This window comes from Pelodiscus sinensis, chromosome 28 (genome assembly GCF_052426305.1).
Source record: "Pelodiscus sinensis isolate ZL-2025 chromosome 28, ASM5242630v1, whole genome shotgun sequence".
Lineage (NCBI taxonomy): Eukaryota > Metazoa > Chordata > Testudines > Trionychidae > Pelodiscus > Pelodiscus sinensis.
This window is the reverse complement of record NC_143079.1, coordinates 13,255,717-13,283,628: the sequence shown is the minus strand read 5'-3', so window position 1 is coordinate 13,283,628 and position 27,912 is coordinate 13,255,717. Positions and strand designations below refer to the sequence as shown.

Below are 27,912 nucleotides of genomic sequence, written 5' to 3'. Positions count from 1 at the left end.
CGCTCCCACCGCAGTAGGGGAGAGGGGAAGGCGCCTGCTGCTGCCGCGCTCCGGGAAGCGACCAGCCCCCCGCACACTGGGCTCCCGGCCGCGGAAGGGAACCGGGAGCTGGACCCCCTGGGGCACGGGGAGGAGCCCGGCGCTGGCTGCAGGGCTCGCGTGGCGGATTGCCCCGGTGCCCACGGCCCGCCTGGACCCCCCACTTGCGGCTGCGGAGGGGGAACCTCGCCAGGGCGGCGCAGGGGCCTGCTGGCTCCCGGCCCTTGGCCTCCTGCCCCGCACTTCAAAGCTGGCGCAGCCGCAGCCTTCTGGTGGGAATTAAGCCCAGCTGCGCGGAGCCGCATTCTTCGGGGCTGGCTCGGCCCCCTCCGCCCCCCGTCGGCAGCGCATTCCTCCGCCCGCTCCGGAAGCCCCACAGCCGCCCCGTTCCGACGGCTGCGCTGCATCTGCCTCCCGGCTGCTGGTCCCGCCGGGGAGTCGGTGACAGACGCCCCCCCGCTCCGGGCTGCCCCCCCCGCCCAGCCCCGGCGCAGCCGCCCGTGGGCCAGGTGAGCAGGCCGGGGGTTGCGTGGCCAGCGGGGCCCCCGCCCGCCCGGGGGCTGGAAGCTGCCATGGGGCTCGGCGGAGCCGGCCGCCTGCCCCTGCTCTGCCTGCTGGTGGGGCTGCTGAGCCCCGGCCCCGGGCAGCCCCAGACGGTGCTGACGGACGACGAGATCGAGGAATTCCTGCAGGGCTTCCTGCGGGAGGTCAGCCCCGAGGGCGAGGAGGACGCCGGGGGCCGGGGGCTGCAGGAGCCCCCCGAGCCCCAAGGGAGGCTGACACCTGCGGGGAAGGACAAGGCGGCTAAGCCCCCCACGGGGGTGGAGGAAGGTACGTGCTAAAGAGCTGCCCCGTGGGGCCAATTCTGCCCGGCTCCCTTGGGCCCGATCCTGCCCTGCCTGGGCCTCCTAAGGGCTTGATCCAGCCCTATGCAGCCTCTTTGGGCCCAACTCTGCCTGGCCCTCTTGGGGCCCGATTCTGCCATGTCCACCCCCCCTCGGGGCCCGAGCGCCTCCACCCACAGGGATGACTGGTACCCAGGGGCTTGGTGGCAGGACCTGGGCCGGGGCCTGGGATTGGCTCCTGCCCAGAGCAGCCCCCAATCCCCTTTCCTGTGAGTGCCTGGGGCAGAGAGCACAGCGTCCCCGGGGCACAGCCAGGGGACCCCTGGGGCAGATCCCACCCCCCACCCCAAGCAGAGCCCAGTTCCAGGAGAGCGGATCCCCGTGTGGATGGAGTCTAGCCCGGCAGGAAAAGAGGAAGTGCAGAGACTGGGGAGCTGAGTCCTGGGGTCCCCTCCAGACAGTCGCAGTTGGGGGGGGCTATGGAGGGGCAGTTACCCTGGAACCGGGGGGGGGGGGCGTCACAGGAGTAATCCCAGGCCAGGGTCTGAAATATCCCTGGGGCAGACTTGCGAGGAGAGACAGGCCCACACCCTGGAAAATCAGGAGCCTGGAAGGCCAGGGCTTAACAGAGTGATAAACATGGGTGGCTTTGGCTGTTGTTCCTAAGTGTTTTTGTGTGTGTGTGTGTGTGTGTGTGTGTGTGTGTGGTTCCGTCTGTGCGTGTGTGGTTCCATGCACGATGTGTGGTTCCGTGCACGTGTGTGTGTGATTCTGTACATGCGTGTGCGCGCATGTGTGTGTGGTCCCGTGCATGCATGGGTGTGTGAGTGTGTGTGGTTCCATGCATGCGTGCGTGTGTAGTTCCGTGTGTGTTTCCATGCACATGTGGGTGTGTGTTTCCATGCACATGTGGGTGTGTGGTTCCATGCACGTGTAGGTGTGTGGTTCCATGCGTGGGTGTGTGGTTCCATGCATGCGTGCGTGTGTAGTTCCGTGTGTGTGTGTGGGAGGGGGTTTCTGTGCATTAGTGTGTGTGTGTGTGTGTGTGTGTGGTTCCATGCATGTGTGGCTGTATGGTTCCATAAGTGGGTGTGGTACCGTGCATGTGTGGGTGTAGTTCCATGCATGTATGTGGTTCTGTGCATGCGTGTGTGTGTGTGTGTGTGATTCTGTGCGTGTGTGTGTGTGGTCCCATGTGCATGTGTGGTTCTGTGCATGCACGTGGGTGTGTGGTTCCATGCACGTGTGGGTGTGATCATGCCTGCTTCAACTCCCAGCCGTAACACAGCTCCGCAGCGCTGCCTTTAGCCTGCCCCAAGCCCTGGCAATCCTGCCCCTCCGTGCTGGGGGCAGACCCACGGCTGAAGCTCCCGGGGTGAGCGCAGCGTGACGCCCGCCGCACGGGGCGTGTGACTGAGAACTGGGAAGTGTTGAGTTTTCAGTGAATAAAATCAACCCCCCAAATAATTTGATTCTGGAAAAGGAGCCCTGCACAGTCCCATGCACCCCCTCCTGCTCACGGGAGTTGTAGTCTAGGTGCCTCGTCCTGCCATTGGCTAATATGGGCCCAGCCCCCTGGTCTGACTACATCTCCCATGATGCACCCCATGTTCCCTTATTAGGGTGGAGCATGGAAGTCATGTGGCTGCGGAGCATCATGGGAGATGAAGTCCCCCGGGGAGCTTGGCCCCTGGAAGAGAAGAGGGGAGCGAGGCTACACCTGAACTACACCTTCCAGGGGGCACCGCAACAGCGTTTCAGGGTCCCAGTATTGCAGGTTTAGGGCACTGAAGCTGCCCCCCCCCCCCCCCCCAAGGAAATAGGCTTTGTGCAAAACAACAGCTGAGTGGAAAAGAGCAAATTTCTGTGCGGTCTTGTTGGAAAACTTTCTGTTGGCCCCTAGCTCCCTCCTCCCTCCCTCCTGCGTCCTGCGCTCCTTGGGGAGCCCCCCGCCCGCCTCCTGGGACCGCACCAGCCCCCTGGGAGCCCCCTCAGGGAGTCCCCTCGCTCTGGGCCCCGGGGCCCCCACTCCCAGAGGCAATCGCGCCCCCCTGTTCTCCAGCCCAGAGCGACTCCCAGCCGGCATCACACGGGAGGGTCTGCTGAGCTTTGAGCCCAGCACAGGATCCCTCAGGCCTGGCCCCCCTCAGCCCCGCACGTCTGAGTCTGCCCTGCAGCCAGGGGGGCTCTACCCCGTCCTGCAGCCCCCTGCTCCCAGCCCAGCCTCCGATCCCCCCCAGCAGCCTCCAATCCCTCCCAGGGCCAGGTAACAGGGTCACCTGGGCCCCCTCTTCTCCCCTCCGCCCTTTGTTCCCCCCGGGCTGGGACCCCCCCGGGGCCTCTCTCCGCAGCCCATCGACCTCTCACTGGCCAGACCCGGCCGTGCCTCCGAACTGGGTCTCCTGGTCACCAGGCACCGGTCGCTCGGGGCTCCAGTTCTGTCCCTGTAACAACAAACTCCCCCCTCCCCTTATTACACCAGTAACCCCAGGGACACTGAGTGCCCCCCCCCCCCGCAGGCAGCCCCTTTGAGCCCCCCCAGTTCCTCACAGGCCGCCCTCTCCAGCCCGTCAGCTTTTCCAGGCCGGCAGAGGGTTTGGCTGATGGCCCAGGGGCCGAGGTTTCCTTGCTTGGCGGCTGCTGGTGAACAGCCTGGACCCCGGTCGGGGCTCACTCTGTTCTGCTCAGCCTGTGAGGCTATGCTGCCTTCTCCAGGGAGGGGCCACACTCCTGCTCGGGACCCCCAGTAGACTGGGGAGGCCTGACAGCGCCCCAAATAGGCTGGACAGAATCCTGTCACCCAGGGCCGGGCTCAGAGCGAGAGTAGGTGCCTGAAGAGGGGTCCTGTTCATCGAAGCAAGCGTTAACTCTGGAACCTAGTGATGACTGCAGCATTGCTTTCCTAGTGGATCATTTTGTCAGACACCTGCAGCTCACCTGCTTCATCATGGTCACTGGCGTGTTGGTACCGACTGGGTCCGGGGTGGGGACAGCCAGTTGCTGCTGAGGTTGCTCAGAGGCTAGCGTTCCCTGATAGTCGTCCACGTGGATGGCCATGCAGGAGAGATTCCAGTGGTGCCCAGCTGAGTAGCAGAGTGTCCACAGCACCTACAGCCTGCACCATGGGTTTCTATTGAGGGTGCACATCCGCACATGCCTCGGCGCAGATAACAAAATTCATTCTGCACGGGGTTGGGAAAAATGAGAGGGAACATTGACAGGGGATGAGGAAATCAAACTCCATCTGGGCCCAACGTGGGACTACACCCAGGGGGTGAGGAAGCAAGGAGGCACCGGGAGCTCTGCACGGGGGACTCGCTCTTCTCTGCAGCCTGCCCCGGGCATGTCAGTGCAGCAGGGTCATGTGCGTGTCACCCCTCCCGGGGGCGCTGGGCAGGCAGCGGGCACTGAGGATGCTGGGGAAATGCTGCCCACCCCTCCCCCGCTCCCCAGGCACAGGCGTGGATCCAGAGCCCAGCCCAGGATTGGGCCCGCCCTGCTCACGCACCAGAGGATGTGGGAATGCTGCAGCTCAGAGCTTTGGAATGAGCCTGTGGCTGCCGCGGAAGACGGGGCCGTTCCTCAGCAGCCTCCTCTCCTTCCCGCCAGCCACTGAGTCATGGAGCAAGGCCCCCCCGTCTGGCTGGGCCTCACCAGCGCCCTGGCCCCCAGGGTATCGGGTGCCTGGGGTGCCCTCTGATCACGGGGGCATGCGGGCCAGGGCATTAGCAGAGCCACATTCCCATGCTGCCCACCTGCCCGGCACCCCCCTCTCTGTGTCCATCTGGCTGTGCCCCAAGGTGCCGATAGCTGTCATGGGGCCAGATCAGTGGGGCTGGGGCTGGGCACATATGCTCTTCCTCCCTCCTTTTGGGGCTGGCTTGCTGCCCGCCCTGGGGAGGGGGTGTCATGGGGTGCGGGGGAGTCCCCAGGCCCTGTGCCCCCATCTACAGCCAGATGGCAGGGCGAACAGAAGGTTTATTCTAAACCCCTTCTCTCATCCTAACCCTGCTGAGACTGACTCAGCTCCAGCCCCGCCGTCTGGCAACTCCTATGTCTGGCCCTCAGGTGCAGGGTTCCCTTCTGCAGTGTTGCTGAGCCCAGGACAGCAGGACTCACACCCAGCACAAGAAAGAACGCAGTCCCCACTAGGGTGCAGGGCGGATTGTGCCCAGAGGCCAGGGGGAAGATGCAGGATGGCCGGAGAACATTCCCAGAAAGCAAACCTCCTCCACAGAACCGTGGGAATTGGCCAGGGGACCTGAGAGTTCTCACCCCTTCAGGGAGCAGAAACCATTCTCAGGAGCCCGGTCTCCAGGCAGGAGGACGGGGGGTTCGAATCCCCCGCCCCCGTGGCGAAAGGCAGGGCGCGATGCCCACAGAGAACCTGGTTAATCGTTCGGTTAGCAGACCGGTTTCGCCAGCTGCGTGACCGATTTGATAGGGCGGCCCAGGCTCCAAGCAGCAGAAGATTTAGAACCGGAAGATGCTGGGCTGCGTCTGTGTGGAAGTGGTGGAGAAAGCAGGCAGCCTGGGACATGGTGTGGGGGAATGGCAGGACCCTGGGGGAGCTAACGGCTATGGGCAGATGGGTGCGGTGCTGGCAGGGCTGGGTGCCCAGTGGGCTGCAGGCATCAGAAAAGCCCAGCGGGCATTGCTGAATGTTCTGCTGAACGGCAGGGCTCCAAGAGAGCGTGGCTGAGTGTGGCGTCAGGCACTCCTTGGGGCCCAGCTGAGTGGGAGCAGGTGACCCCCAAGGCCTGATGGACAGAGGCCTGGTGCTCATGCAGGGGGCAGGTAGCCCCACAGACCCTTGCGGAGACGGGGGGGGCCTTGCTGGTTTGGTTGGATGGCATTACAGCCTCATAAGGCGTCCAGCTGGGTGGGGGGTACCCAGAGACCAGCCTGCACTGATTCTTTCCTTTAATACAGGGGCAGCTGTGACGGTCAAGGAGAAACCTAAGAAAGGGAAAAAGGAGAAACCCCCCAAGCCCACGAAGAAGCCAAAGGAGAAGCCGCCAAAGGGCTCCAAGAAAGACAAGGAGAAGCCCCCCAAACCCACCAAGAAGCCCAAGGAGAAACCCCCCAAGGGCTCCAAAAAAGACAAGGAGAAACCCCCCAAGCCCACCAAGAAGCCCAAGGAGAAGCCGCCCAAAGCCACCAAGAAGCCAGCTGCGGGGAGGAGGCCCGCGGTGCCGTCCCCTGCCCAGCCCTACGAGGAGGGGGACGAGTTCCGGCAGCTGGAGAGGCCTCTGCTCCCCTCGCCGGCTGAAAAGGATTCCGACCTGCCCGAAGCCCCCAGAGTCGCCTCACGCGATGACGAGGAAGAGGAGAGATCCCGGGTGTATGGGGAACGGGACAAAGGTAAGTGCCACCTGCCCTCAGCCCTCCTGGCCTCGCTCCTCTGCCTGCTGCCCCCCTAGAGCCCCTGGCCCCAAAGGCAACCCCGCCCCTTTCCTACCCACAAAACGGCTCCTCCCCTGCAGCAGGAAAGCAAGCGGCCCCCAAGCAACGAGCCGCATGGCCAGTCTGAGCAGCCGTGGGAGATGTCTCGGGGCATCGGAACGGTGTCGGGTCACTGCGTCAGCAGCGTCTCCCGGCGTTGTCGCGTTCCTGGGCCCGCTGCTGCGGTCGCTGCCTCGGCGGCATAGCGGCGTGGGGTTTCCGAGAGGCAGCGGCCGCGTGGTGGAACGGGTGCTTCGGGGGGGCGATGGCTCTTTTCCGCGGCACGTTCGGTGCCGCTGCTCTCCCCAAAGGTCGGGGCCGTCGCTCCAGGACTCCTGAAGATCACTCGGCCGTCGCTCCCTAAGATTCGCTCGCCCCGTTTGTTCGCCTCGCCACCCAGAGGCCCCTCCGTGGGATTCTTATGAACATCCAGGGCGAGACCCTAAATTGCCTCCCGTAAACCAGCGCGCTGGCATCTCATCCCCAGCCACACGAGCTTCATTCGTATCAGCCAATCGAAAAATGCAAATCTGGGCAGGCGATTGACAGTATCAGTCCTGATGGCTTCCTTGGCAGTCTGCAGACTTTGCACTCGTCCATTTTGGCCAGGAGGGGGAGGGGCTGAGGTGCCGTTTCCTACGATGTCTCTCGACAAACAGTTGGCCCTCCACGGATGTGAATCAGATTCTGTTGTCGCCGCCTGCCTGGGAGTGCCTGTCCCTGGAGAGCTGGGGCCTAGCCAATGGTCCCTCTAATCTTTTCATCCCCATGTGGATTTTTCCAACCATGTGCGGAATAATTTTCTTTCTATGTGCACCGAGGCATGTGTGAATGTGCACCACCAGGAGAAACACAACCCTAGGTGTGGGCGCGCTGCTCATCCTTTGGGCGGCACTGGAATCTCTCCAGCACATGGCTTCCAGGGAACGCTGGTCCCAGCCCACGGTGCACGGCAAGCCCGTTCGGATGGGCGCCGTGGCAATCACCACTATCTGGCCGTCCAGTGCTGCCCATGTGGATTTGCTGCCGGGGGAGCTGACCTCTCCCCGGGAAGCTGCATTCGTGGATGGCCTTGAAGTTTCTTCTTCCTTTCTCTCCGTTGTCTCAGCCCCTGCCCACCACCCAGGCCTCTTGGCCAGACTCTGCATTTTTGCAATTCCCAAATAGCCATCGAACTCTTGCAACACGCGGGCCCCGGGCCCCAGAGGAGCAACCAAGGCCACAACCCCAAGAGACGCGTCATTTGAGGAGGGCCAGCTGGACACAGCTGTGTGTGGGCACCAGGCCATCCACGCCCTGCAGTGGCGGTGCTGACGCCAGCACCCAGGGGCTCTGCGGGGTTTGTGGATCCTGGCTGGGTTCGGTGTGTGCCACCTTGAACGGACCCGCCTGGCTCCGGGGCCACGTGCCTGCTGCTGCCGCTAGGGGGTGGTGAGGGGCCGTGCCAAGTTAGCGCTGAAGCTCCGTGGCGGAGCGGAGACGTGGGGGGGGAGGGGGATTGTCTTCCGCTTGTTCTGTGGCACGTACATTCCACTGTCCTGCAGTAACCCCATAGGCGTGCCTCAGTTTCCCTGGGCTCTGCACCGGTCCCTAGAGGAGGGTGAGACAGCCTCCCTCAAATACACAGCGGCCGATGGTTTTTTGAACCTGAGCCAGGGACGGGAGTGCGACCAGGGGACACCTTTTCCCCAGGAAGCGGGACAAAGGCTGGAGGAGGGGCCGGGCGCGTGAGTCAGTCGGGGCTGGGCTGGGATGCAGGGAGGGGTCAGAGGCCTTGGCTCTGGGCCTCTTTCCCCAGGCCCGGCTGCTCCTGGTTCCTGTGCTGACAAGACCGCTCTACGCTGCGTCCCTGGGAACCAAAGACTCCCCTGTTCTCTCTGCCAGCCGAGAGCCACCTCTAGACAGGCTCCGGCTGGGCTCCGGGAAACGCCTCCCGCTGCCGCGGCCTTCCCCCCGGGCCAGGGCTGCTGATCCGCACGCAGGAGCCAGCGACCTTGAAATCCCCCCAGCGCGGCCCGGCCTGGCCCTTTCCACGCCAGCAGCCTCTGGGCCTGTCCGCACCTGGGGCCGCGTGCGCGGGGCCGTCTGCGCAAAGCAGGAATCGCTCCCTCTTGTAAGGCGTTGCTGCCCTCCGGCCCAGGCTGCTTCGGGGCTGGTGTCCAGGCGCTTTCGTAAATCTCCGGGCCTTTTCCGAAATCGACGCAAATTAGGCGCCTAAATAACGTGGAGGAATCTGGGCCTTTGTGCTCTGCTGCCCAGGTGAGCAAGGCCCGGCCCTGCCATGTCACGGCAGAAGTTTGACGTGTGCGCCATGTTCGGTGTGCCCAGCGCTGTCCCTGCCGGGCGCCCAGCACCTGCCCCCAGGGGCTGTCCCCAGCATTCTCCGGACTCCGTACTGTCCCCGGCGAGCTGACCAAAGCCCCCGGGCTTGTCCTGCCGAGATGCGATTTGCAGATCCCCTGCCGGCACCCCAATTTTTTGCAGCTTCTTCAGGCTTTGTCCCAAGGGCCCTGTGCACGGAGGGGCTGTTTGCCGCAGCAGGCGCATTTGGGGCTGAACTCCTGGGTATTCGGGGCACGGCTGGATCGACCCTACAGCAGCTCCCGGCTCTTTTACCCGCCGTCTCCCTCGCTAGTGCAATCCCTGGTGCACCCCTGAGGGTTAAACCGGACTCAGTCACTTGCTCCAGCTCCAAACCACACGGGAACATAATACCCCACTTAGCGCCCTCCAGCCGGGCGGGACGGTCTCTGGTTCTAGTTGTGAAGCGGAAACGTTCTGTGGCGCCCAGCGGTTTGGGGGGAGGCGATGGGGGAGAATTTCCACCGGCTCAGCAAACGCCTGCTGAGGAAGAGAAGCCGGCGGGTGGCGCTGCAGCCCCCCCCTCGCAATCAAGCCCCATGAAGTCGCCACCATTGTACCAGCCGCCCTCCCCAGGGCCCTGCTCCGCCACAGAGCCGGCACATCCTCCCCCAACAGCCCGGCGCGTTGACCCCTTCCCGGCGGGCCCAGCTCCCTTGGCACTTTGTCGCTGGGCAGCCGGGGCTGGTGGCCTTTGCCCCACACGCTGGCCAAGGAACAGGGCAGGCCTAGGGGTGCCTCAGCACCCTGCTTGTTGTTCCAACCAGAGCCAGGCCCTGGCTCCGGAGCAGGGAGCACCCGAACCCCGCCCCACAGGGCTCCGGGGCTCACCCGCCCTGTGATGCTCCCTCCCCGGCTCGGGCACCATCCGCCTGCAGGGGCCGGCACATAGCGAGCATACGCTGCCTGGTGCTAAGCACCCCCCCGGCACTGCCCCCCCCCCCCCCCGGAGGGTCCCCAGCACCTGCCCCTGGGACTGTCCCGTCCCCGGGTCCCCAGCACCTGCCCCTAGGACTGTCCCCCCCCCGGGTCCCCAGCACCTGCCCCTAGGACTGTCCCCCCCCCCCCCAGCACCTGCCCCTGGGACTGTCCCGTCCCCGGGTCCCCAGCACCTGCCCCTAGGACTGTCCCGTCCCCGGGTCCCCAGCACCTGCCCCCTGCCCCCTGCCCCGGGGCCCCAGCTGCCTGCCTCTGGGTCTGTCCCCCCCCCCCCGGGTCCCCAGCACCTGCCCCTAGGACTGTCCCCCCCCGGGGCCCCAGCTCCTGCCCCTAGTACTGTCCCCCCCCCCGGGTCCCCAGCACCTGCCCCTGGGTCTGTCTCCCCCCCCAAGTCCCCAGCGCCTGCCCCTAGGACTGTTCCCCCCCCCCGAGTCCCCAGCACCTGCCCCTGGGTCTGTCCCCCCCCCCCCGAGTCCCCAGCACCTGCCCCTAGGACTGTCCGTCCCCCCCGGGTCCCCAGCACCTGCCCCTGGGACTGTCGCCCCCCCCCGGGTCCACATGCAGCCTGCGCCCCTGCCATGCAGCTCTCCCCACAGGGCTCAAGGGGGTGTTGGTCCCAGTCCCCGCCCAGCACTCTGACCTCCTGCCCTGTGTTCCCAGCGGGGCGGCCAGAGGAGCCGATGGAGCCGAGCTGGGCTGAGGAACAGGAGCCGGGCAGCCGCCAACGTGAGTGATTCAGGGGCGGGGGGGGGGGGGGGTCTGCCCCTATCACAAGGGTGCCCGGGCACTGGGGCAGCCCCGGTTCCCCAGGACCTGGTCCCGGCTGCGGCTGGAGCAGCTCAGCCAGTGTCGTGGGGGAACAGCATGTGGCCCAGAGTGGGGCCAGTGGGCGCGTGGGCAGGGGCAGCAGGAGCCATGAAGTGAGAGGGCAGCTGGGCAGGGGCCATGCAATGATCGGGTGACTGGACAGTGCATGGGCAGAGGCAGTAGAGGCCATGCAGTGAGTGGGCGGCTGGGCGGGGGCAGTAGAGGCCATGCAGTGAATTGGCAGCTGGGCAGGGGCCATGCAGTGAGTGGGTGGCTGGGCGGGGCAGTGCAGTGACATGCAGTGAGTGGGCAGCTGGGCGGGGCAGTGCAGTGACATGAAGTGAGTGGGCAGCTGGGCAGGGGCAGTAGGGCCCATGCAGTGAATTGGCAGCTGGGCAGGGGCCATGCAGTGAGTGGGCAGCTGGGCGGGGCAGTGCAATGACAGGCAGTGAGTGGGTGGCTGGGCGGGACAGTGCAGTGACAGGCAGTGAGTGGGCGGCTGGGCGGGACAGTGCAGTGACAGGCAGTGAGTGGGCGGCTGGGCGGGGCAGTGCAATGACATGCAGTGAGTGGGCGGCTGGCCGGGGCAGTAGGGCCCATGCAGTGAATTGGCAGCTGGGCAGGGGCCATGCAGTGAGTGGGCAGCTGGGCGGGACAGTGCAATGACAGGGAGTGAGTGGGCGGCTGGGCGGGACAGTGCAGTGACAGGCAGTGAGTGGGCGGCTGGGCGGGGCAGTGCAGTGACAGGCAGTGAGTGGGCGGCTGGGCGGGGCAGTGCAATGACAGGCAGTGAGTGGGCGGCTGGCCGGGGCAGTGCAGTGACAGGCAGTGAGTGGGAGGCTGGGCGGGGCAGTGCAGTGACAAGCAGTGAGTGGGCGGCTGGGCGGGGCAGTTCAGTGACAAGCAGTGAGTGGGCGGCTGGGCGGGACAGTGCAGTGACAGGCAGTAAGTGGGCGGCTGGCCGGGGCAGTGCAATGACAGGCAGTGAGTGGGCGGCTGGGCGGGGCAGTGCAGTGACAGGCAGTGAGTGGGTGGCTGGCCGGGGCAGTGCAGTGACATGCAGTGAGTGGGCGGCTGGCCGGGGCAGTGCAATGACAGGCAGTGAGTGAGCGGCTGGGCGGGGCAGTGCAGTGACAGGCAGTGAGTGGGCGGCTGGCCGGGGCAGTGCAGTGACAGGCAGTGAGTGGGCGGCTGGGCGGGGCAGTGCAGTGACAGGCAGTGAGTGGGCGGCTGGGCGGGGCAGTGCAGTGACAGGCAGTGAGTGGGCGGCTGGGCGGGGCAGTGCAGTGACAGGCAGTGAGTGGGCGGCTGGGCGGGGCAGTGCAGTGACAGGCAGTGAGTGGGCGGCTGGGCGGGGCAGTGCAGTGACAGGCAGTGAGTGGGCGGCTGGCCGGGGCAGTGCAGTGACAGGCAGTGAGTGGGCGGCTGGCCGGGGCAGTGCAGTGACATGCAGTGAGTGGGCGGCTGGGTGGGGCAGTGCAGTGACAGGCAGTGAGTGGGCGGCTGGCCGGGGCAGTGCAGTGACATGCAGTGAGTGGGCGGCTGGGTGGGGCAGTGCAGTGACAGGCAGTGAGTGGGCGGCTGGCCGGGGCAGTGCAGTGACAGGCAGTGAGTGGGTGGCTGGGTGGGGCAGTGCAGTGACAGGCAGTGAGTGGGCGGCTGGGCGGGGCAGTGCAGTGACATGCAGTGAGTGGGTGGCTGGGTGGGGCAGTGCAGTGACAGGCAGTGAGTGGGTGGCTGGGCGGGGCAGTGCAGTGACATGCAGTGAGTGGGTGGCTGGGTGGGGCAGTGCAGTGACAGGCAGTGAGTGGGTGGCTGGGCGGGGCAGTGCAGTGACAGGCAGTGAGTGGGTGGCTGGGTGGGGCAGTGCAGTGACAGGCAGTGAGTGGGTGGGTGGGCGGGGCAGTGCAGTGACAGGCAGTGAGTGGGTGGCTGGGTGGGGCAGTGCAGTGACAGGCAGTGAGTGGGTGGCTGGGCGGGGCAGTGCAGTGACATGCAGTGAGTGGGTGGCTGGGTGGGGCAGTGCAGTGACAGGCAGTGAGTGGGTGGCTGCGCGGGGCAGTGCAGTGACAGGCAGTGAATGGGTGGCTGGGCGGGGCAGTGCAGTGACATGCAGTGAATGGGCGGCTGGGTGGGGCAGTGCAGTGACAGGCAGTGAGTGGGCGATTGAGCAGTGCCTGGGCAGATGCAGTGCAGTACCATGCCGTGAGCGGATAACTGGGCGGAGGCGAGGCAGTGCAGTGCAGTGCAGTGCAGTGCAGTGCAGTGCAGTGAATGGATAGCTGGGCAGTGCCCGGGCAGGGACGGCTGCAGAGGCCCTGGCGCAGTGGGAAGAGGCCTGGCCAGAGGCCCCCTCCCAGCTAACGGGTTTTCTTCCTAGCTGAGATCCATGAGCCCCCGACGGAGCCGTGGGAGCCCGGCAGGGAGGACTGGAGGCCGGCGCCTGACCCTGGTGAGCGCTCGCCAGCAACATGGGGCCTGCCCTGCCCTGGAGCCCGTCACCCTGCGGCGTGGCCTGGGAGGGCAGGCGCGTCTCCAGCCCTGGCCCAGCCTGCAGGAGTCCGTGGCCCCTCCCTGCATCTCTGGGCAGCGAGACGCTGGGGGTCTGCGCTGCCCCCTCCTGCCCGCTGCTCAGCGCCAGCCTGACGCAGCAGAGAACAGCCCCTGTCCTGCCCCCCATCGGGCCCTGGTGCCCGCACCCGGCGACCGCGTCTGTCTCTCTCCGCAGAGATGACGCAGCCGCCCGAGCCGCCCACGCTGGACTACAACGAGCAGATCGAGCGGGAGGATTACGAGGACTGTACGGAGCTGCGCCCGCCCCCCTGACCCACCCTCCCTGGCTGGGCCCCGCCCCACGGGGACAGCCCTGCCCTAGAGCAAGCGAACCCAGAAATGGCCCCCTCCCACACCTGCCCAGAGCCCCCGATGCGCCCCGTGGGCGGGCAGCTCCCCCCAATGCCCCTGACGCCCAGTGCCCGACAGCCAGGGCCTGAGCAGAGCCCCAGGGATGCCTTCTAAACACTGGGCCCACTCTGTCCGAAGGCCCATGGGGCCTGACCCTCCACCAGGCCAGAGGGCACCACTGGATTTGGGGCAGGTGTAAGTCATGTTCAGTGCCAGGCGGGGGGGATTGGGCCCCCGGTGCCAGGCGGGGAGGATTGGGCCCCCGGTGCCAGGCGGGGGGGATTGGGCCCCCGGTGCCAGGCAGGGGGGATTGGGCCCCCAGTGCCAGGCGGGAGGGATTGGGCCCCCGGTGCCAGGCGGGGGGGATTGGCCCCCAGTGCCAGGCGGGAGGGATTGGGCCCCCGGTGCCAGGCGGGGGGGATTGGGCCCCCAGTGCCAGGCAGGAGGGATTGGGCCCCCGGTGCCAGGCGGGGGGATTGGGCCCCCGGTGCCAGGCGGGGGGGATTGGGCCCCCAGTGCCAGGCGGGGGGGATTGGGCCCCCGGTGTCTATGCAGTGGCGGGCACCAGGGCTGCTGGAGGGCTCGCTGCTCTCAGGGATCCGCTTTGCTCTCTCCCTTGACCCCCCCTTGCAAGAGTGAAGGGAGACCAACTGCTGAGGCCAGCCCTGCAGCTGCTGGCCAGGCCCGGGGGGGGGGGGAGGGTGCCACCCTCCCTCTCACCAGCCCTGTCTGGATGCACCAGCCCCTTGCCCCTCGTGCCATGTGGTGCCCACCACCCAGCCCAGGAGCAGGCCCCTGGCTAGACCCCCCGGGGCAGCAGGCCAGTGACAATCTACGCCCCCCCAGTTGAATACGTCCGGCGGCAGCAGAAACCCAAGAAACCTCCGAGCAGGAAGAAACCCGAGCGGCCGCCGCCGGAGGTGGAGGAAAAAGCAGGTACGTTTCCTTGGCCCTGGGTCTTCCCCCGCGGGGCAGGGAGGGGCCTCGGGGGCAGGGGGGAGTGAGCAGCCACGGGATGGGCCCGAGCTGCCCTGCATCCGTGCAGAGGTTGTGGGCCCCGGCACCGGACCGGAGGAGCAGCCCGGGGCCCCCTTTTTTATACCAAAAGACACGGGCGCGCAGAATTCACGTCCCCTGCAGATTATTTCTCCTCCACCCCCCGCAGAAGAAGGGCGTGTGCTGGGGAGGCGCTGCAGTTGCAAATTTTGCCCAGCAGGGGCTGCTGTGGTGCCAGACGAGAGGGCAGCTGGAGGGGGCACTTTGGCCTTACCCCCCCCCCCCCCCGCCATGAAGGTTCCCATGGCCTGGGATCTCGGCTCCACCCTGCTGCTCGGGCGTCGGGCTCCGCTGCACAGGGAGCCGTGGGGCAGGGCCCCGGGGAGACTGGCGAGGCCCAGCTAGACCCTTAGACTCTGCTCCTGTCCCTTAGCCGGGCACAGGGGGCGGGCTCAAGTCAATTGTGGGAGGGGCCAGATATGCTGATCGCGCTCTCCCCAGTAGACCCACCCGCCCTGGGGACCAAGGACCTGCTCGGGCGGGGGGGGGATGGGGTGCTTCCACACCAGGGCTATCCTGACCCCCTGAAAAGCCCCTGCAGGGGCCCGTGTGCTGCAGAGGGGGCATTTGGGGCAGCCCCTCAGGTTGGCCACAGCCTGCGGCAGGGGCTGCCGAGTGGGGCAGGGACCTGTGGCCGGGTTCACCCCACAGCAGCTCGCCCCACGGGCCGAGCGCCCTGTAATGCCGCCGAGAGACGGGGGGTTGTGGGGCAGGGCCTGGACCACGATCTGACAGGGCCCCCGAGCATTGGCCCCGCCAGGCCTCTCCTGAGCTGAGCCCCCGGCCCTGGCAGCTCCCCCACGGGCACCTGTCTGGGCCCAGCACCCCCGGGCTCACGTGGCCCCTCCCCCCCCCCAGAGCCGCCCTCGGAGCCGCTCCCGGAGCCGCCCACCGAGAGGGACTACGACGAGGAGTTACCACTGCCGCCATTGCCGGACTACGACGACAGTGAGTGTCGGCTGCGGCGCGACAGGACCCCGGCCTCAGCCCTCTGCCCCAGGCCTCTGCCTCCTCCTGCCCCACCTCCAGCCGCTCAGCCCTCCACCCCAGTCCTCTGCCCTAGTCCTCTCTCCTCCTGCCCCCCAGCCTCCTGCCCCAGCACCCTGCCCTAGTCCTCTGCCTCCTCCGCCCCACCTCCTGCCGCCCAGCCACCTGCCCCAGCCCTCTGCCCCAGGCCTCTGCCTCCTCCTGCCCCGCCTCCAGCCGCTCAGCCACCTGCCCCAGGCCTCTGCCTCCTCCTGCCCCACCTCCTGCCACCCAGCCACCTGCCCCAGGCCTCTGCCTCCTCCTGCCCCACCTCCTGCCGCCCAGCCACCTGCCCCAGGCCTCTGCCTCCTCCTGCCCCACCTCCTGCCACTCAGCCCTCTGCCTCAGTCCTCTGCCCCAGGCCTCTGCCTCCTCCTGCCGCTCAGCCCTCCACCCCAGTCCTCCGCCTAGTCCTCTCTCCTCCTGCCCCCCAGCCTCCTGCCCCAGCACCCTGCCCTAGTCCTCTGCCTCCTGCCCCAGCACCCTGCCCTAGTCCTCTGCCTCCTGCCCCAGCACCCTGCCCTAGTCCTCTGCCTCCTACCCCAGCACCCTGCCCTAGTCCTCTGACTCCTGCCCCAGCACCCTGCCCTAGTCCTCTGCCTCCTGCCCCAGCACCCTGCCCTAGTCCTCTGACTCCTGCCCCAGCACCCTGCCCTAGTCCTCTGACTCCTGCCCCAGCACCCTGCCCTAGGCCTCTGCCTCCTGCCCCAGCACCCTGCCCTAGTCCTCTGACTCCTGCCCCAGCACCCTGCCCTAGGCCTCTGACTCCTGCCCCAGCACCCTGCCCTAGACCTCTGACTCCTACCCCAGCACCCTGCCCTAGTCCTCTGCCTCCTATCCCAGCACCCTGCCCTAGTCCTCTGACTCCTACCCCAGCACCCTGCCCTAGTCCTCTGACTCCTGCCCCAGCACCCTGCCCTAGTCCTCTGACTCCTACTCCAGCACCCTGCCCTAGTCCTCTGACTCCTACCCCAGCACCCTGCCCTAGTCCTCTGACTCCTGCCCCAGCACCCTGCCCTAGTCCTCTGACTCCTGCCCCAGCACCCTGCCCTAGGCCTCTGACTCCTGCCCCAGCACCCTGCCCTAGACCTCTGACTCCTACCCCAGCACCCTGCCCTAGTCCTCTGACTCCTGCCCCAGCACCCTGCCCTAGTCCTCTGACTCCTACCCCAGCACCCTGCCCTAGTCCTCTGACTCCTGCCCCAGCACCCTGCCCTAGTCCTCTGACTCCTACCCCAGCACCCTGCCCTAGTCCTCTGACTCCTGCCCCAGCACCCTGCCCTAGTCCTCTGACTCCTGCCCCAGCACCCTGCCCTAGTCCTCTGACTCCTACCCCAGCACCCTGCCCTAGTCCTCTGACTCCTACCCCAGCACCCTGCCCTAGTCCTCTGACTCCTGCCCCAGCACCCTGCCCCAGGCCTCTGCCTTCTCCTGCCCCACCTCCTGCCACCCAGCCACCTGCCCCAGCTCTGTGTCTGCTCTCCTCCTCCTGCCCTGCCTTGCCCTGCACCCAGGAACCATTGGCCTTCCCCTCCACAGCCCGGCCCCCGTGTGAACCTGCTCCCACCCCACCTGGCCTGCCTGCCACCAGCTATTGCAGCTCAGGGCCTGGGCTGGGGGGGGGGAGATCTGGTTTGCCCTTCCCAACAGAGGCCCCTCCCCAGCTAGAGCCAGCAGCCAGGCGATGCTGGGCAGGGCTGGGTCCTGTGGGGCCGGATACCTGGGTGCCCGCCAGCCCAGCTCCATGTCCTGTGGCTTCTCTGGCAGAGCCGGTCCCTGGTGTGTTCTCCCCACTCCCCACTGTGTCCCCTGGGGTGCGGGCGTCCAGCCGGCCCCTCAGCGCCCCCCTCTCGCCCGCAGTGGAGTACGGTCTGCCCCCCCCCAAGAAGGTCCCCGGTAAGAAAGAGGGCGAAGGCGAGATGGAAACGGACGAGGATCGACTCAAGCCACGTGAGGAGGGGGCTGCCCCATGGGGTGGGGCTGGACACGTAGTGGGAGGGGCCAGGCTACAACCATGTATGTCTGTTCATACCACCGTCCAATCACATCTCACCCAGTTACACTGTGGGAGGGTCTGGACACGTGGGGGTGGGGCCAGGCAAATTGTGGGCAGAGCCAGGCACAGGGGGCGGGCTCAAGTCAATTGTGGGAGGAGCCAGATATGCTGATCGCGCTCTCCCCAGTAGCCCCCCTGGCCAGGTGGGTTCCCTTCTTCCAGCTGGCCCTGGCTGCTACGCGGGGATCCCCAGGGACCCCCAGCCCAGTCTAGCCCTCCCCCCGGCTCACCGTGGCCTTGACCCCCCCTCGCCGGGTGCAGGGAAGCCCAAGAAAGGTGGCAGCAGCAAGGAGGAGACGGAGGCGGAGACGGACGAGGACAAGTGGACGGAGAAGACCAAGGAGCGGAAAGGTGGGTGCGGAGCTGCCTCCCCACAGCGTCCTCTCCGGCACGGGGCTGGTCCCAGGGGCACCGTGCCCACAATCCCCGGCAGACTCTGGTCCCCCCCCCCCCCCCCGTGGTCTTCCTCTCGCCACCCAACTCCCCATGCCCCCGCCACGCTCTCCGGCCCTTCTCAGCTGCCCGGGGTGCCAGGCAACAGGCCCCTGTCCCGCCTCCTCTTCATGCCCCCCTGCACCCTCTGAGCCTGCCTGGAGCAGGGGGCCCAGCCTCAGCCAAGCCCCCCTCCTCCCCCCCCCGCAGGGAAGCCGAAGAAGCCGGGAGGGAAGAAGTGGGAGCCGGATGAGGACGAATGGACGCCCCCGGAGGAGAAGCCAAGTGAGTGACCCAGCCCCTCCCTTCTGGATCTGGGACCCCAGGGCCCAGCCCGCCAGCCAGGCAAAGGGGGGCAGCCAGGTGCCCCCTTTGGAAAGCGGGGGCAGGGTTCATGCCCGAGCAGGGGGCTGCGGGAGGCTGGTTTGCCCAGGGCGGGGAGATGCAGCCAAGCCTCAGCACCTCTGCCGGATTGGTACCCACCCGGGCGGGAGGGCCCGACTGGCACCTGCTGCAGGGGGCAGGGAGAGAGCCCCCCCCCTGAGCACTGAGCTGGGGAGAGAGGGCAGCCCTGGCCTGCCCCTCCCCCGGTCACGGCCCCCCGCCTTGCAGAGTGCTCCCCCATCGGGATGGAGTCCCACCGCATCGAGGACGACCAGATCCTGGCCTCGTCCATGCTGCGGCACGGCCTGGGCGCGCAGCGCGGGCGGCTCAACATGCAGGTAGGAGCAGCCCCAGCCCCTCCCCTGCCTAGGCCCCCTGCCCTGGGGTCACTGCCCCCCTCCCTTGGGCTCCTCTCCCCTGTCCCTCCGCCCCCAGGCTGGCTCCAACGAGGACGATTTCTTCGACGGCGCCTGGTGCGCTGAGGACGACACCCGGACCCACTGGATCGAGGTGGACACCAGGAGAACCACGAAATTCACGGGGGTCATCACACAGGGCCGGGACTCCCAGATCCAGTACGTACGGGTCCAGCCTGGGGGGGATGGGCCATGACTGGGGGTCCCAGACCCAGTCCATACAGCCCAGGGCTGGGGAGGGGGTCCCAGATCCAGAAGGGAGGGGCTGGGCCACAGCCAGGGGGTCCATGTGTTTCCAAGTGGGGCTGGCACTGGGGGAGGACCGGCCCCGTGCCCGGGGGCTGGCGCTGTGGGGCCTGGGCCCCCCTTTGCCAGTGCCACTGGGATTCCAGCCTGTGCTGCTTGGCTGTCCTGAGCCGGAGCGCCCTGAACTCCCCTCACCCCCTGGCCTCCCTGCCCCCGGCTGCCCCCAGCTCACTGGGTGCTGAGTCCCCTCCGCTCTTGTCTCCCCAGCGATGATTTTGTCACCGCCTTCTACGTGGGCTTCAGCAACGACAGCCAGAACTGGGCCATGTTCTCCAACGGCTACGAGGAGATGGTACGGCCCCCTCGGCGCCCCCCTACCCCGGACTCCTTCCCTGCAGCCCTGCCCCCTCCCCGGACACTGCAGCTGTGACTCGTGTGTCCGTCGAGGCTGGGGGGGAGCCCAGGCTTGGGGGGCACTGGCAGAGCATTGGGGGGCAGCACACAGGGTGGGTGTCCTGGTGCCGCGGCTGATGTGGCCTGTCGGCCTCTCCCTGCAGCTCTTCCACGGCAACGTGGACAAGGACACGCCGGTGCTGACGGAGTTCCCGGAGCCCGTGGTGGCGCGCTACATCCGGGTGTACCCGCAGACCTGGAACGGCAGCCTGTGCCTGCGCCTGGAGGTGCTGGGCTGCCCCCTCTCCAGTAAGAGACCGGAGCAGGCGCGCCCGCCGGGGCCTGACGCCTCCGCAGCTGCCCGGGGCGTGCGGGGGCAGGAGGGACGTGACGGCTGGGGCAGAACAGGCACGAGAGCTAGGCTGGGCAGGCTGCCGCCCCCAGCTCCCCCAGCCCCCCGGGGGTGCCCAGGAGCCACCCTGGGAGGGTCCTGCCCGGGCAGAGCCCTGCCCACCTGGAGCCTAAGGGCTGGTGCCACCCAGAGCCCTTGGCAGTGCCAGCCGGGCAGCTGTCTGGGAGGGTTCTGCCAACCCCCGCCCATGCCAAGCCATGCAGGGCTGTGCCCCGCAGAACAGCCCGAGCTGCCCCATCCCGGTGCTGGGGTCTTTGCCCTGCGGCCGGGCAGCACTGGGGCCCCTCTGGCTGCACCCCTGACCGGCCCCTCCGCCCTTCCCAGCCGTCAGCAGCTACTACAGCCAGCAGAACGAGGTGACGTCCGCCGACAACCTGGACTTCCGCCACCACAGCTACAAGGACATGAGGCAGGTGCGTGCGGCCCTGGGACGGGTTCACCCCTCGCCCTGGCTGGGCGGAGCCGTTCAGGGCACGGAGCACTGCTCAGCCATGGCTCCCGGGGCCCTTCCAGGCAACCCCCTGCTCCCTCGGGCTGGTTGGTGCTGCCCCAGCCTCCTGCCCTCAGGGCAAGTGCCTGCCCTCAGCAGCATCTCCTGGGGCTCCAGCCAGGCCCCACAGCTCGGCCTGGGCCCTGGCAGGGCTCCCCCGCCACTGGCCGTTACACCCCTGGCTCAGCGCCTCCTGGCTGCGCCTGACAGCATGAGCCCCCCAACGGGCCCTCTGCCCCTGCCCCGGAGCCCCTGGGGGAGGCAGAGCCGGCCCCCCTACCGCCTCCCTGCCCCCTGCAGCTCATGAAGGTGGTGAACGAAGAGTGCCCCGGCATCACCCGCATCTACAACATCGGCAAGAGCTCCCGCGGCCTGAAGATCTACGCCATGGAGATCTCGGACAAGCCGGGGGAGCACGAGCTGGGTGAGGCGGGGCCTGGCCGGGGGCGCTGCTCCCTTGCCTGCTGGGGCGGGAGGGGGGGCAATGGGGCAGGGGCTGTGGTGCCATGTTGGCTGTCTCCAGCCTGGGGATTTCAGGGCAGCAAAGCACCAGCCCGTACATAGTGAGAGGCCAGGAGCTGGCGGCACCAGGCTCCTCGCTGTTGCCTGCCAGCCTCCGGTGTGCCCCCAGGGAGCGGAGGGCATCGGGCCTGCTGGTCTGGCAGGGACCAAGTGCCCAGTGGGGTGCTAGGATGCTGCCTCACAACCCCTGTGCGGGGGGAGGGAGGAGGACCCCACCCCAGGGTCTGTGCTTGGTGGGCGCGCCAGGGGGTGCCTGGGCTGTATTTGGTGGGTGCACCGGGGGGTGCCTGGGCCGTGCTCGGTGGGCGCACCGGGGCGGTGCCTGGGCCGTGCTCGGTGGGCGCGCCGAGGGGGGTGCCTGGGCCGTGCTCGGTGGGCGCACCGGGGGGTGCCTGGGCCGTGCTCGGTGGGCGCGCCGGGGGGTGCCTGGGCCGTGCTCGGTGGGCGCGCCGAGGGGGGTGCCTGGGCCGTGCTCGGTGGGCGCGCCGGGGCGGTGCCTGGGCCGTGCTCGGTGGGCGCGCCGGGGCGGTGCCTGGGCCGTGCTCGGTGGGCGCGCCGGGGCGGTGCCTGGGCCGTGCTCGGTGGGCGCGCCGGGGGGTGCCTGGGCCGTGCTCGGTGGGCGCGCCGGGGCGGTGCCTGGGCCGTGCTCGGTGGGCGCGCCGGGGGGTGCCTGGGCCGTGCTCGGTGGGCGCGCCGGGGCGGTGCCTGGGCCGTGCTCGGTGGGCGCGCCGAGGGGGGTGCCTGGGCCGTGCTCGGTGGGCGCGCCGAGGGGGGTGCCTGGGCCGTGCTCGGTGGGCGCGCCGGGGCGGTGCCTGGGCCGTGCTCGGTGGGCGCGCCGGGGCGGTGCCTGGGCCGTGCTCGGTGGGCGCGCCGGGGGGTGCCTGGGCCGTGCTCGGTGGGCGCGCCGGGGCGGTGCCTGGGCCGTGCTCGGTGGGCGCGCCGGGGGGTGCCTGGGCCGTGCTCGGTGGGCGCGCCGGGGCGGTGCCTGGGCCGTGCTCGGTGGGCGCGCCGGGGGGTGCCTGGGCCGTGCTCGGTGGGCGCGCCGGGGCGGTGCCTGGGCCGTGCTCGGTGGGCGCGCCGGGGGGTGCCTGGGCCGTGCTCGGTGGGCGCGCCGGGGCGGTGCCTGGGCCGTGCTCGGTGGCTGCGCCGGGGCGGTGCCTGGGGGCCGTGCTCGGTGGGCGCGCCGGGGCGGTGCCTGGGCCGTGCTCGGTGGGCGCGCCGAGGGGGGTGCCTGGGCCGTGCTCGGTGGGCGCGCCGGGGCGGTGCCTGGGCCGTGCTCGGTGGGCGCGCCGGGGCGGTGCCTGGGCCGTGCTCGGTGGGCGCGCCGGGGGGTGCCTGGGCCGTGCTCGGTGGGCGCGCCGGGGGGTGCCTGGGCCGTGCTCGGTGGGCGCGCCGGGGCGGTGCCTGGGCCGTGCTCGGTGGGCACGCCGGGGCGGTGCCTGGGCCGTGCTCGGTGGGCACGCCGGGGCGGTGCCTGGGCCGTGCTCGGTGGGCGCGCCGAGGGGGGTGCCTGGGCCGTGCTCGGTGGGCGCGCCGGGGCAGCACGCGGGCAGAGGGCAGCGCCGTGACCCCCTGCTCTCCCCGGCCAGGGGAGCCCGAGTTCCGCTACACGGCCGGGCTGCACGGCAACGAGGTGCTGGGCCGCGAGCTGCTGCTGCTGCTGATGCAGTTCCTGTGCAAGGAGTACCAGGACGGGAACCCCCGCGTGCGCAGCCTGGTGACCGAGACCCGCATCCACCTCGTGCCCTCCCTCAACCCCGACGGCTACGAGATCGCCAGCCAGGCGGTGAGCGTCCGCTCCTCGCCAAGGGGGCAGGGCCTGGGGGCCAGGAGCGCTTGGGGGGCCAGAAGGGGGAGGTGGGCTGAGCGGGCACATGCAGGAACGGGGCAAGGGGAGACGTGAGTCTGTCAGCGCCATCGTGCCCAGCCCTGGGGGCGGGCAGGGCGGGTGCCAGCCACCGGGGACAGGCTGCTGAGCAGAGCGGGCCTCTCCCTGCAGGGCTCGGAGCTGGGGAACTGGGCGCTGGGCCACTGGACGGAGGAAGGCTACGACCTCTTCGAGAACTTCCCCGACCTGGCCAGCGTGCTGTGGGCGGCCGAGGAGCGCAAGTGGGTCCCGCACCGGGTCCCCAACCATCACATCCCCATCCCTGAGCACTACCTGGCCGAGGACGCCCACGTGAGTGCCCGGGGGGCGGGGGCACCCTGGTGCGTGTGCTGGCACCACCGTGGGATGGCCACAAGCTCTACCCATCCCCAGGGCTGGAGAGGGCAACACTGCGGGGCTGGCCGGGAGCCAAGCTGTGCTAGGGGAGCTCTTCCGGGGCACTGCTCAGAGGGCGAATTGCTGGGCCCTCCCCTGCAAGGCACCGAACCAGCCACCTGTTCACCACCCAGGCCAGCAGGAAGTCACACAAGCAACCCCCTTAGAACTCCAGTGTTCCCTATGCCACAACCAGCACCCCCTCACTCAGACACAGCCGGCCCCCGCTCCTCGCACACACAGCCAGTCCCCCCCCGCTCCTCTCCCAGATACAGCCGGCCCCCGCTCCTCGCACACACAGCCAGTCCCCCCCCCGCTCCTCTCCCAGATACAGCCGGCCCCCGCTCCTCGCACACACAGCCAGTCCCCCCCCGCTCCTCTCCCAGATACAGCCGGCCCCCGCTCCTCGCACACACAGCCAGTCCCCCCCCCGCTCCTCTCCCAGATACAGCCGGCCCCCGCTCCTCGCGCAGACACAACCGGCCCCCGCTCCTCGCACACACAGCCAGTCCCCCCCCCCCCGCTCCTCTCCCAGATACAGCCGGCCCCCGCTCCTCGCACACACAGCCAGTCCCCCCCCGCTCCTCTCCCAGATACAGCCGGCCCCCGCTCCTCGCACACACAGCCAGTCCCCCCCCGCTCCTCTCCCAGATACAGCCGGCCCCCGCTCCTCGCACACACAGCCAGTCCCCCCCCGCTCCTCTCCCAGATACAGCCGGCCCCCGCTCCTCGCACACACAGCCAGTCCCCCCCCCGCTCCTCTCCCAGATACAGCCGGCCCCCGCTCCTCGCACACACAGCCAGTCCCCCCCCCTGCTCCTCTCCCAGATACAGCCGGCCCCCGCTCCTCGCACACACAGCCAGTCCCCCCCCCGCTCCTCTCCCAGATACAGCCGGCCCCCGCTCCTCGCACACACAGCCAGTCCCCCCCCGCTCCTCTCCCAGATACAGCCGGCCCCCGCTCCTCGCACACACAGCCAGTCCCCCCCCGCTCCTCTCCCAGATACAGCCGGCCCCCGCTCCTCGCACACACAGCCAGTCCCCCCCCTGCTCCTCTCCCAGATACAGCCGGCCCCCGCTCCTCGCACACACAGCCAGTCCCCCCCCCCCGCTCCTCTCCCAGATACAGCCGGCCCCCGCTCCTCCCGCAGATACAGCTGGCCCCCCGCTCCTCCCGCAGATACAGCCAGTCCCCCCCCCCCCCGCTCCGACACAGCCGGCCCCCGCTCCTCGCACAGACACAACCGGCCCCCCGCTCCTCCCGCAGATACAGCCGGCCCCCCCGCTCCTTGCACAGCGACCGTGTCCTTGTTAGGCAGCCGCCATCCCTGCCCCGCTGGCCTGACCCTGCAGAACCAGCCAATCAGCAGCAACAGTGATTTGCACCTTCCCATCAGATCTGAGCACTGGCAGTCGCAGTGGAGGTGCTGGGCAGGGCCCAGCCAACGCCAGGGCAGGTGGGGTGTCTCTGCCAGGGGTGGTGTGCGCCCACGAGCCCCAGTTCTGTGCCCGCCCTCCAGGTGGCTGTGGAGGCGCGTGCCATCCTCGCCTGGATGGAGAAGACCCCCTTCGTGCTGGGAGCCAACTTCCACGGCGGGGAGAAGCTGGTGTCGTACCCCTACGACATGGCGCGGCCGCCCCGTGAGGGCGAGGGAGCAGCGGCCATGGCCCAGGGGCCGGATGACTACGAGGACGAGAACCTGGAGGCGCAGGAGACCCCGGACCATGCCATCTTCCGCTGGCTGGCCATCTCCTACGCCTCGGCCCACCTCACCATGACCGAGACCTTCCGTGGGGGCTGCCACACCCAGGACATGACCAACGGCATGGGCATCGTCAGCGGCGCCAAGTGGCACCCCCGAGTGGGCAGTGAGTGGTGCAGCGGAGAGCGGGGGGGAGAGCACTGCACCCCAAAGCCTGCAACCCGAGCCCCCTCCTGCACCCCAGCCCTCTACCCTTCTGCAGCCGAAAGCCCTCATCCCTGGCTCCACCCCAAAGCCCCCCCCCAGAGCCTGTGCAACTAGCCACATCCCTCCCTTGCTGCTTCTATGAGAGAGGCAGCGGGGGGGGGGGGGGGGAGCTGGTGCTGAGGGGAGCCGGCTTTTAGCCAGTTCCCCCTGCACAGTCTCCACAAGGGGGTAGCCGGGTGCCTGGTCCCAGACGCCGCGCCTCTGCTTTTTAAACGGATTAAGAGCCTGCCAGTTCTTACTGCATTTGAAAAGCAGACGTGGGCGAGCTGGGACAGCTGATTCCGGCTCTCAGCGGCCCCCCGCTGCACTTGAGCCTTGGGAACGTACCGAGAGCCTACCGGCTCATTTGAAAGGCAGAGCCGCAGCGGGGTTAGGGCTGGGGCCGGGAGCCGCTACCCCCTGCGGATCCCCCGCTTATCGACTAGTCGATGGAAATTCCGTCCACTAGTCGATTATTCTAAATGTAACATCCGTAACCCCAGCCCCTCGGCTGTTCTTAGGTGCCGCCTGCCCGCTGCATCCTGGGACACGGACGGTTCACCCTGTGCAGGGGCTGGAAAGCAAGGGAGCCTGGCCCAGCTGGCAGGGCTCGCTGACCTGGCCTTTCCCAGCCCCCCTTCTCGCTGCCCGGCCCGATGCTCAGCCTAGGGCTGCGTGTGCCCAGAGGGTGGTGCCCCCAGCAGGGAAGGTGGCATCACTGCAGAGCTCACCCCAGGCCACGCTACCTGCCCCAGGGACCCAGCCGGCCCCGCACGAGAAGGGACCGCTCCCCCCTGCAGGTGGCACAGGGCTGTGTCCGGCCCCAGCTCCCCTTGACGGCTCCCCCTCCCCTCTGCCGGCCAGGCCTGAACGACTTCAGCTACCTGCACACCAACTGCCTGGAGCTCTCCGTCTACCTGGGCTGCGACAAGTTCCCGCACGCCAGCGAGCTGCAGCAGGAGTGGGAGAACAACAAGGAGTCGCTGCTCACCTTCATGGAGCAGGTGGGGCCAGGCCCAGCCGCAGCCAGGGGGAGCGGGGGTCTGCGGCCAGGCTGGGACTAACGGCCTTTCCCCTGCCAGGTGCACCGGGGCATTAAGGGGGTGGTGACGGACCAGCAGGGGGATCCCATCGCCAACGCCACCATCGTCGTGGGAGGGATCAACCACAACGTGAAGACAGGTACGGCCGCGCCTCCCCCCGGGATGGGAGCTCTTCCCTCCCCCGTCCCTCCCCCTGAAGCACCAGGACGGGAGCTCTTCCCCTCTCCGCCCCCCAGGCACCCAGCCTCCCCCACCTTTTGTGCCAAACGCTTTGCCCTCCCCCATGGGCACCCAGCCTGTGCCCTCCCCCTGCACTTAGACCATAGCCGAGCTAGCAGGCATCTTGCAGCAGCTGTCCGCAAGCTGGGCAGCCCCGTGCAGCAGCCAAGGCTAGAGGTGCCCAGCCCCCAGAGGGGCGGGGGGCCCTGTCTGCCCCATGGCACGGCTCTGCAAGGCCAAGAGGGAAGCAGGGGGCACGCAGGCGAAGCCGCCTTGCAGGAAGTGCTCGGCAAAGCCCCGCCCCGCTCACCCCTCCCTGTGCCCTTGCAGCCAGCGGCGGGGATTACTGGCGCATCCTGAACCCGGGCGAGTACCGTGTGGTGGCCAGGGCCGAGGGCTACAACCCCAGCGCCAAGACCTGCAACGTCCTGTACGACATCGGCGCCACCCAGTGCAACTTCATCCTCTCGCGCTCCAACTGGAAGCGCATCCGGGAGATCATGGCCATGAACGGGAACCGGCCCATCCTGCGCATCCCGCACGGCCGGCCCATGACCCCCCGGGAGCGCATGCGGCTCCGCCAGAGGATGCGCCAGCGCATGCGGCTCCGCCAACAGATGCGCCAGCGCATGCTGAACGCCACCACCACCGGCCCCGCCCCCACGCCGCCCCCCACCTCTGCCCTCCCCTTCAGCAGCACCACCTTTACCCCCTGGAGCCAGCCGCCGCCCACCGCGGCCACCTGGGAGACCGAGACCTACACGGAGCTGGAGACTGTGACGGAGACAGTGACAGAGCTGGTGACAGAGCTGGAGACAGAGCGGGAGACCGAGCTGGAGCTGGAGACGGAGGCGGGGGCGTGGGAGGTGGGCACAGGGACAGCGCAGCCCCTGACCACGGCGGAGACCTACACCGTGAACTTTGGCGATTAGGAGCCGCTCCTGTTGCAGCTGCCTACGGCCCAGTCCAGACACTAGCGCTCACGGCCGGCCACCGTCTCGTCAGCTGCAGGCACCATCATCTGCTTCTAGAGCCTGCGGCTCCGGGCAGCCTGCCGTCGACCCAGCACTCGCCCCCACCGGCCTCCTGCTTCCCTGCCAGGCTCTCACCACGCGGCTTGCTAGGAGCACAGGGGCACACAGCTGCCCGCAAGGGGCTGGCCATGGGGGGCCCTGCCCTTCTGGGCAGGAACCAAGGGTGGCCCTTTGGGACAAGGCAGCACCAGCAGCTGGCCAGGCTCAGGGCGTGAGGGAGGGTTGATGCGGGGCCCGGCCCTGCCCCTCTGTACTGCCCAGCAGGGGGGGCTGGGACCCTCTCCGGGGCAGGCCCCAGAGGTGGGGCAGCGCAGTCCCTGGGCAGCTGGCGTCCTCCATGCAGTCCCCGTCATACAAATAAATCCAGCTACGTTGGTAAAGGTGCCAGCTTCGTCCTCTCGCGCCAGGCGGGCTCCCGGGAGGAGGAGGCTGGCTGGGCATGGGGGAAGAGGGAGGGGCAGAGCTGAGCATGCTCATGGCACGAGCCCTGTCGATGAGGCTGCGGCCACCTCCCCTGCCCCACTGCCAGTGGGTGTGGGGTGCAGCATGGACCCAGCCTGCCGGGGAGGCTAGAACGACCAGGCCCTGCCGTCAGTGCCTGTGCAGCAGCGCCAGCTCCCCCGCCAGGTGG

The 27,912-nt window shown here is 68.5% G+C and overlaps 1 protein-coding gene across 2 annotated transcripts; it reads left to right on the top strand.

The window, feature by feature from the left end:
- Positions 1–609: 609 nt before the first annotated feature.
- AEBP1 (AE binding protein 1) lies at positions 610–27,661 on the top strand. Of its 2 annotated transcripts, XM_075911064.2 has the most exons (22): positions 610–870; positions 5,817–6,248; positions 10,290–10,355; positions 12,817–12,888; positions 13,165–13,236; positions 14,187–14,276; positions 15,255–15,344; positions 17,283–17,372; positions 17,740–17,829; positions 18,121–18,195; positions 18,523–18,632; positions 18,730–18,869; positions 19,224–19,308; positions 19,514–19,658; positions 20,086–20,174; positions 20,552–20,675; positions 22,363–22,559; positions 22,773–22,952; positions 24,557–24,905; positions 25,850–25,989; positions 26,068–26,167; positions 26,578–27,661. In XM_075911064.2, exons 1-22 carry the CDS (start codon positions 612–614, stop codon positions 27,177–27,179), a joined length of 3,597 nt encoding a protein of 1,198 aa, XP_075767179.2. In that variant the 5' UTR covers positions 610–611; the 3' UTR covers positions 27,180–27,661. The 2 variants fall into 2 exon arrangements, with proteins under 2 accessions (XP_075767179.2, XP_075767180.2); XM_075911065.2 differs by lacking the exon at positions 10,290–10,355.
- Positions 27,662–27,912: the final 251 nt, after the last annotated feature.

What these genes read in the sequence shown, in the direction of transcription:
- AEBP1 (XM_075911064.2), top strand. Translation starts at nt 612, where the DNA reads ATGGGGCTCGGCGGAGCCGGCCGCCTGCCCCTGCTCTGCCTGCTGGTG. An exon ending in CCCCACGGGGGTGGAGGAAG is followed by an intron (nt 871 to 5,816) that starts GTACGTGCTAAA and finishes CCTTTAATACAG; the next exon opens with GGGCAGCTGTGACGGTCAAG. An exon ending in CCAACGGCTACGAGGAGATG is followed by an intron (nt 19,309 to 19,513) that starts GTACGGCCCCCT and finishes CTCTCCCTGCAG; the next exon opens with CTCTTCCACGGCAACGTGGA.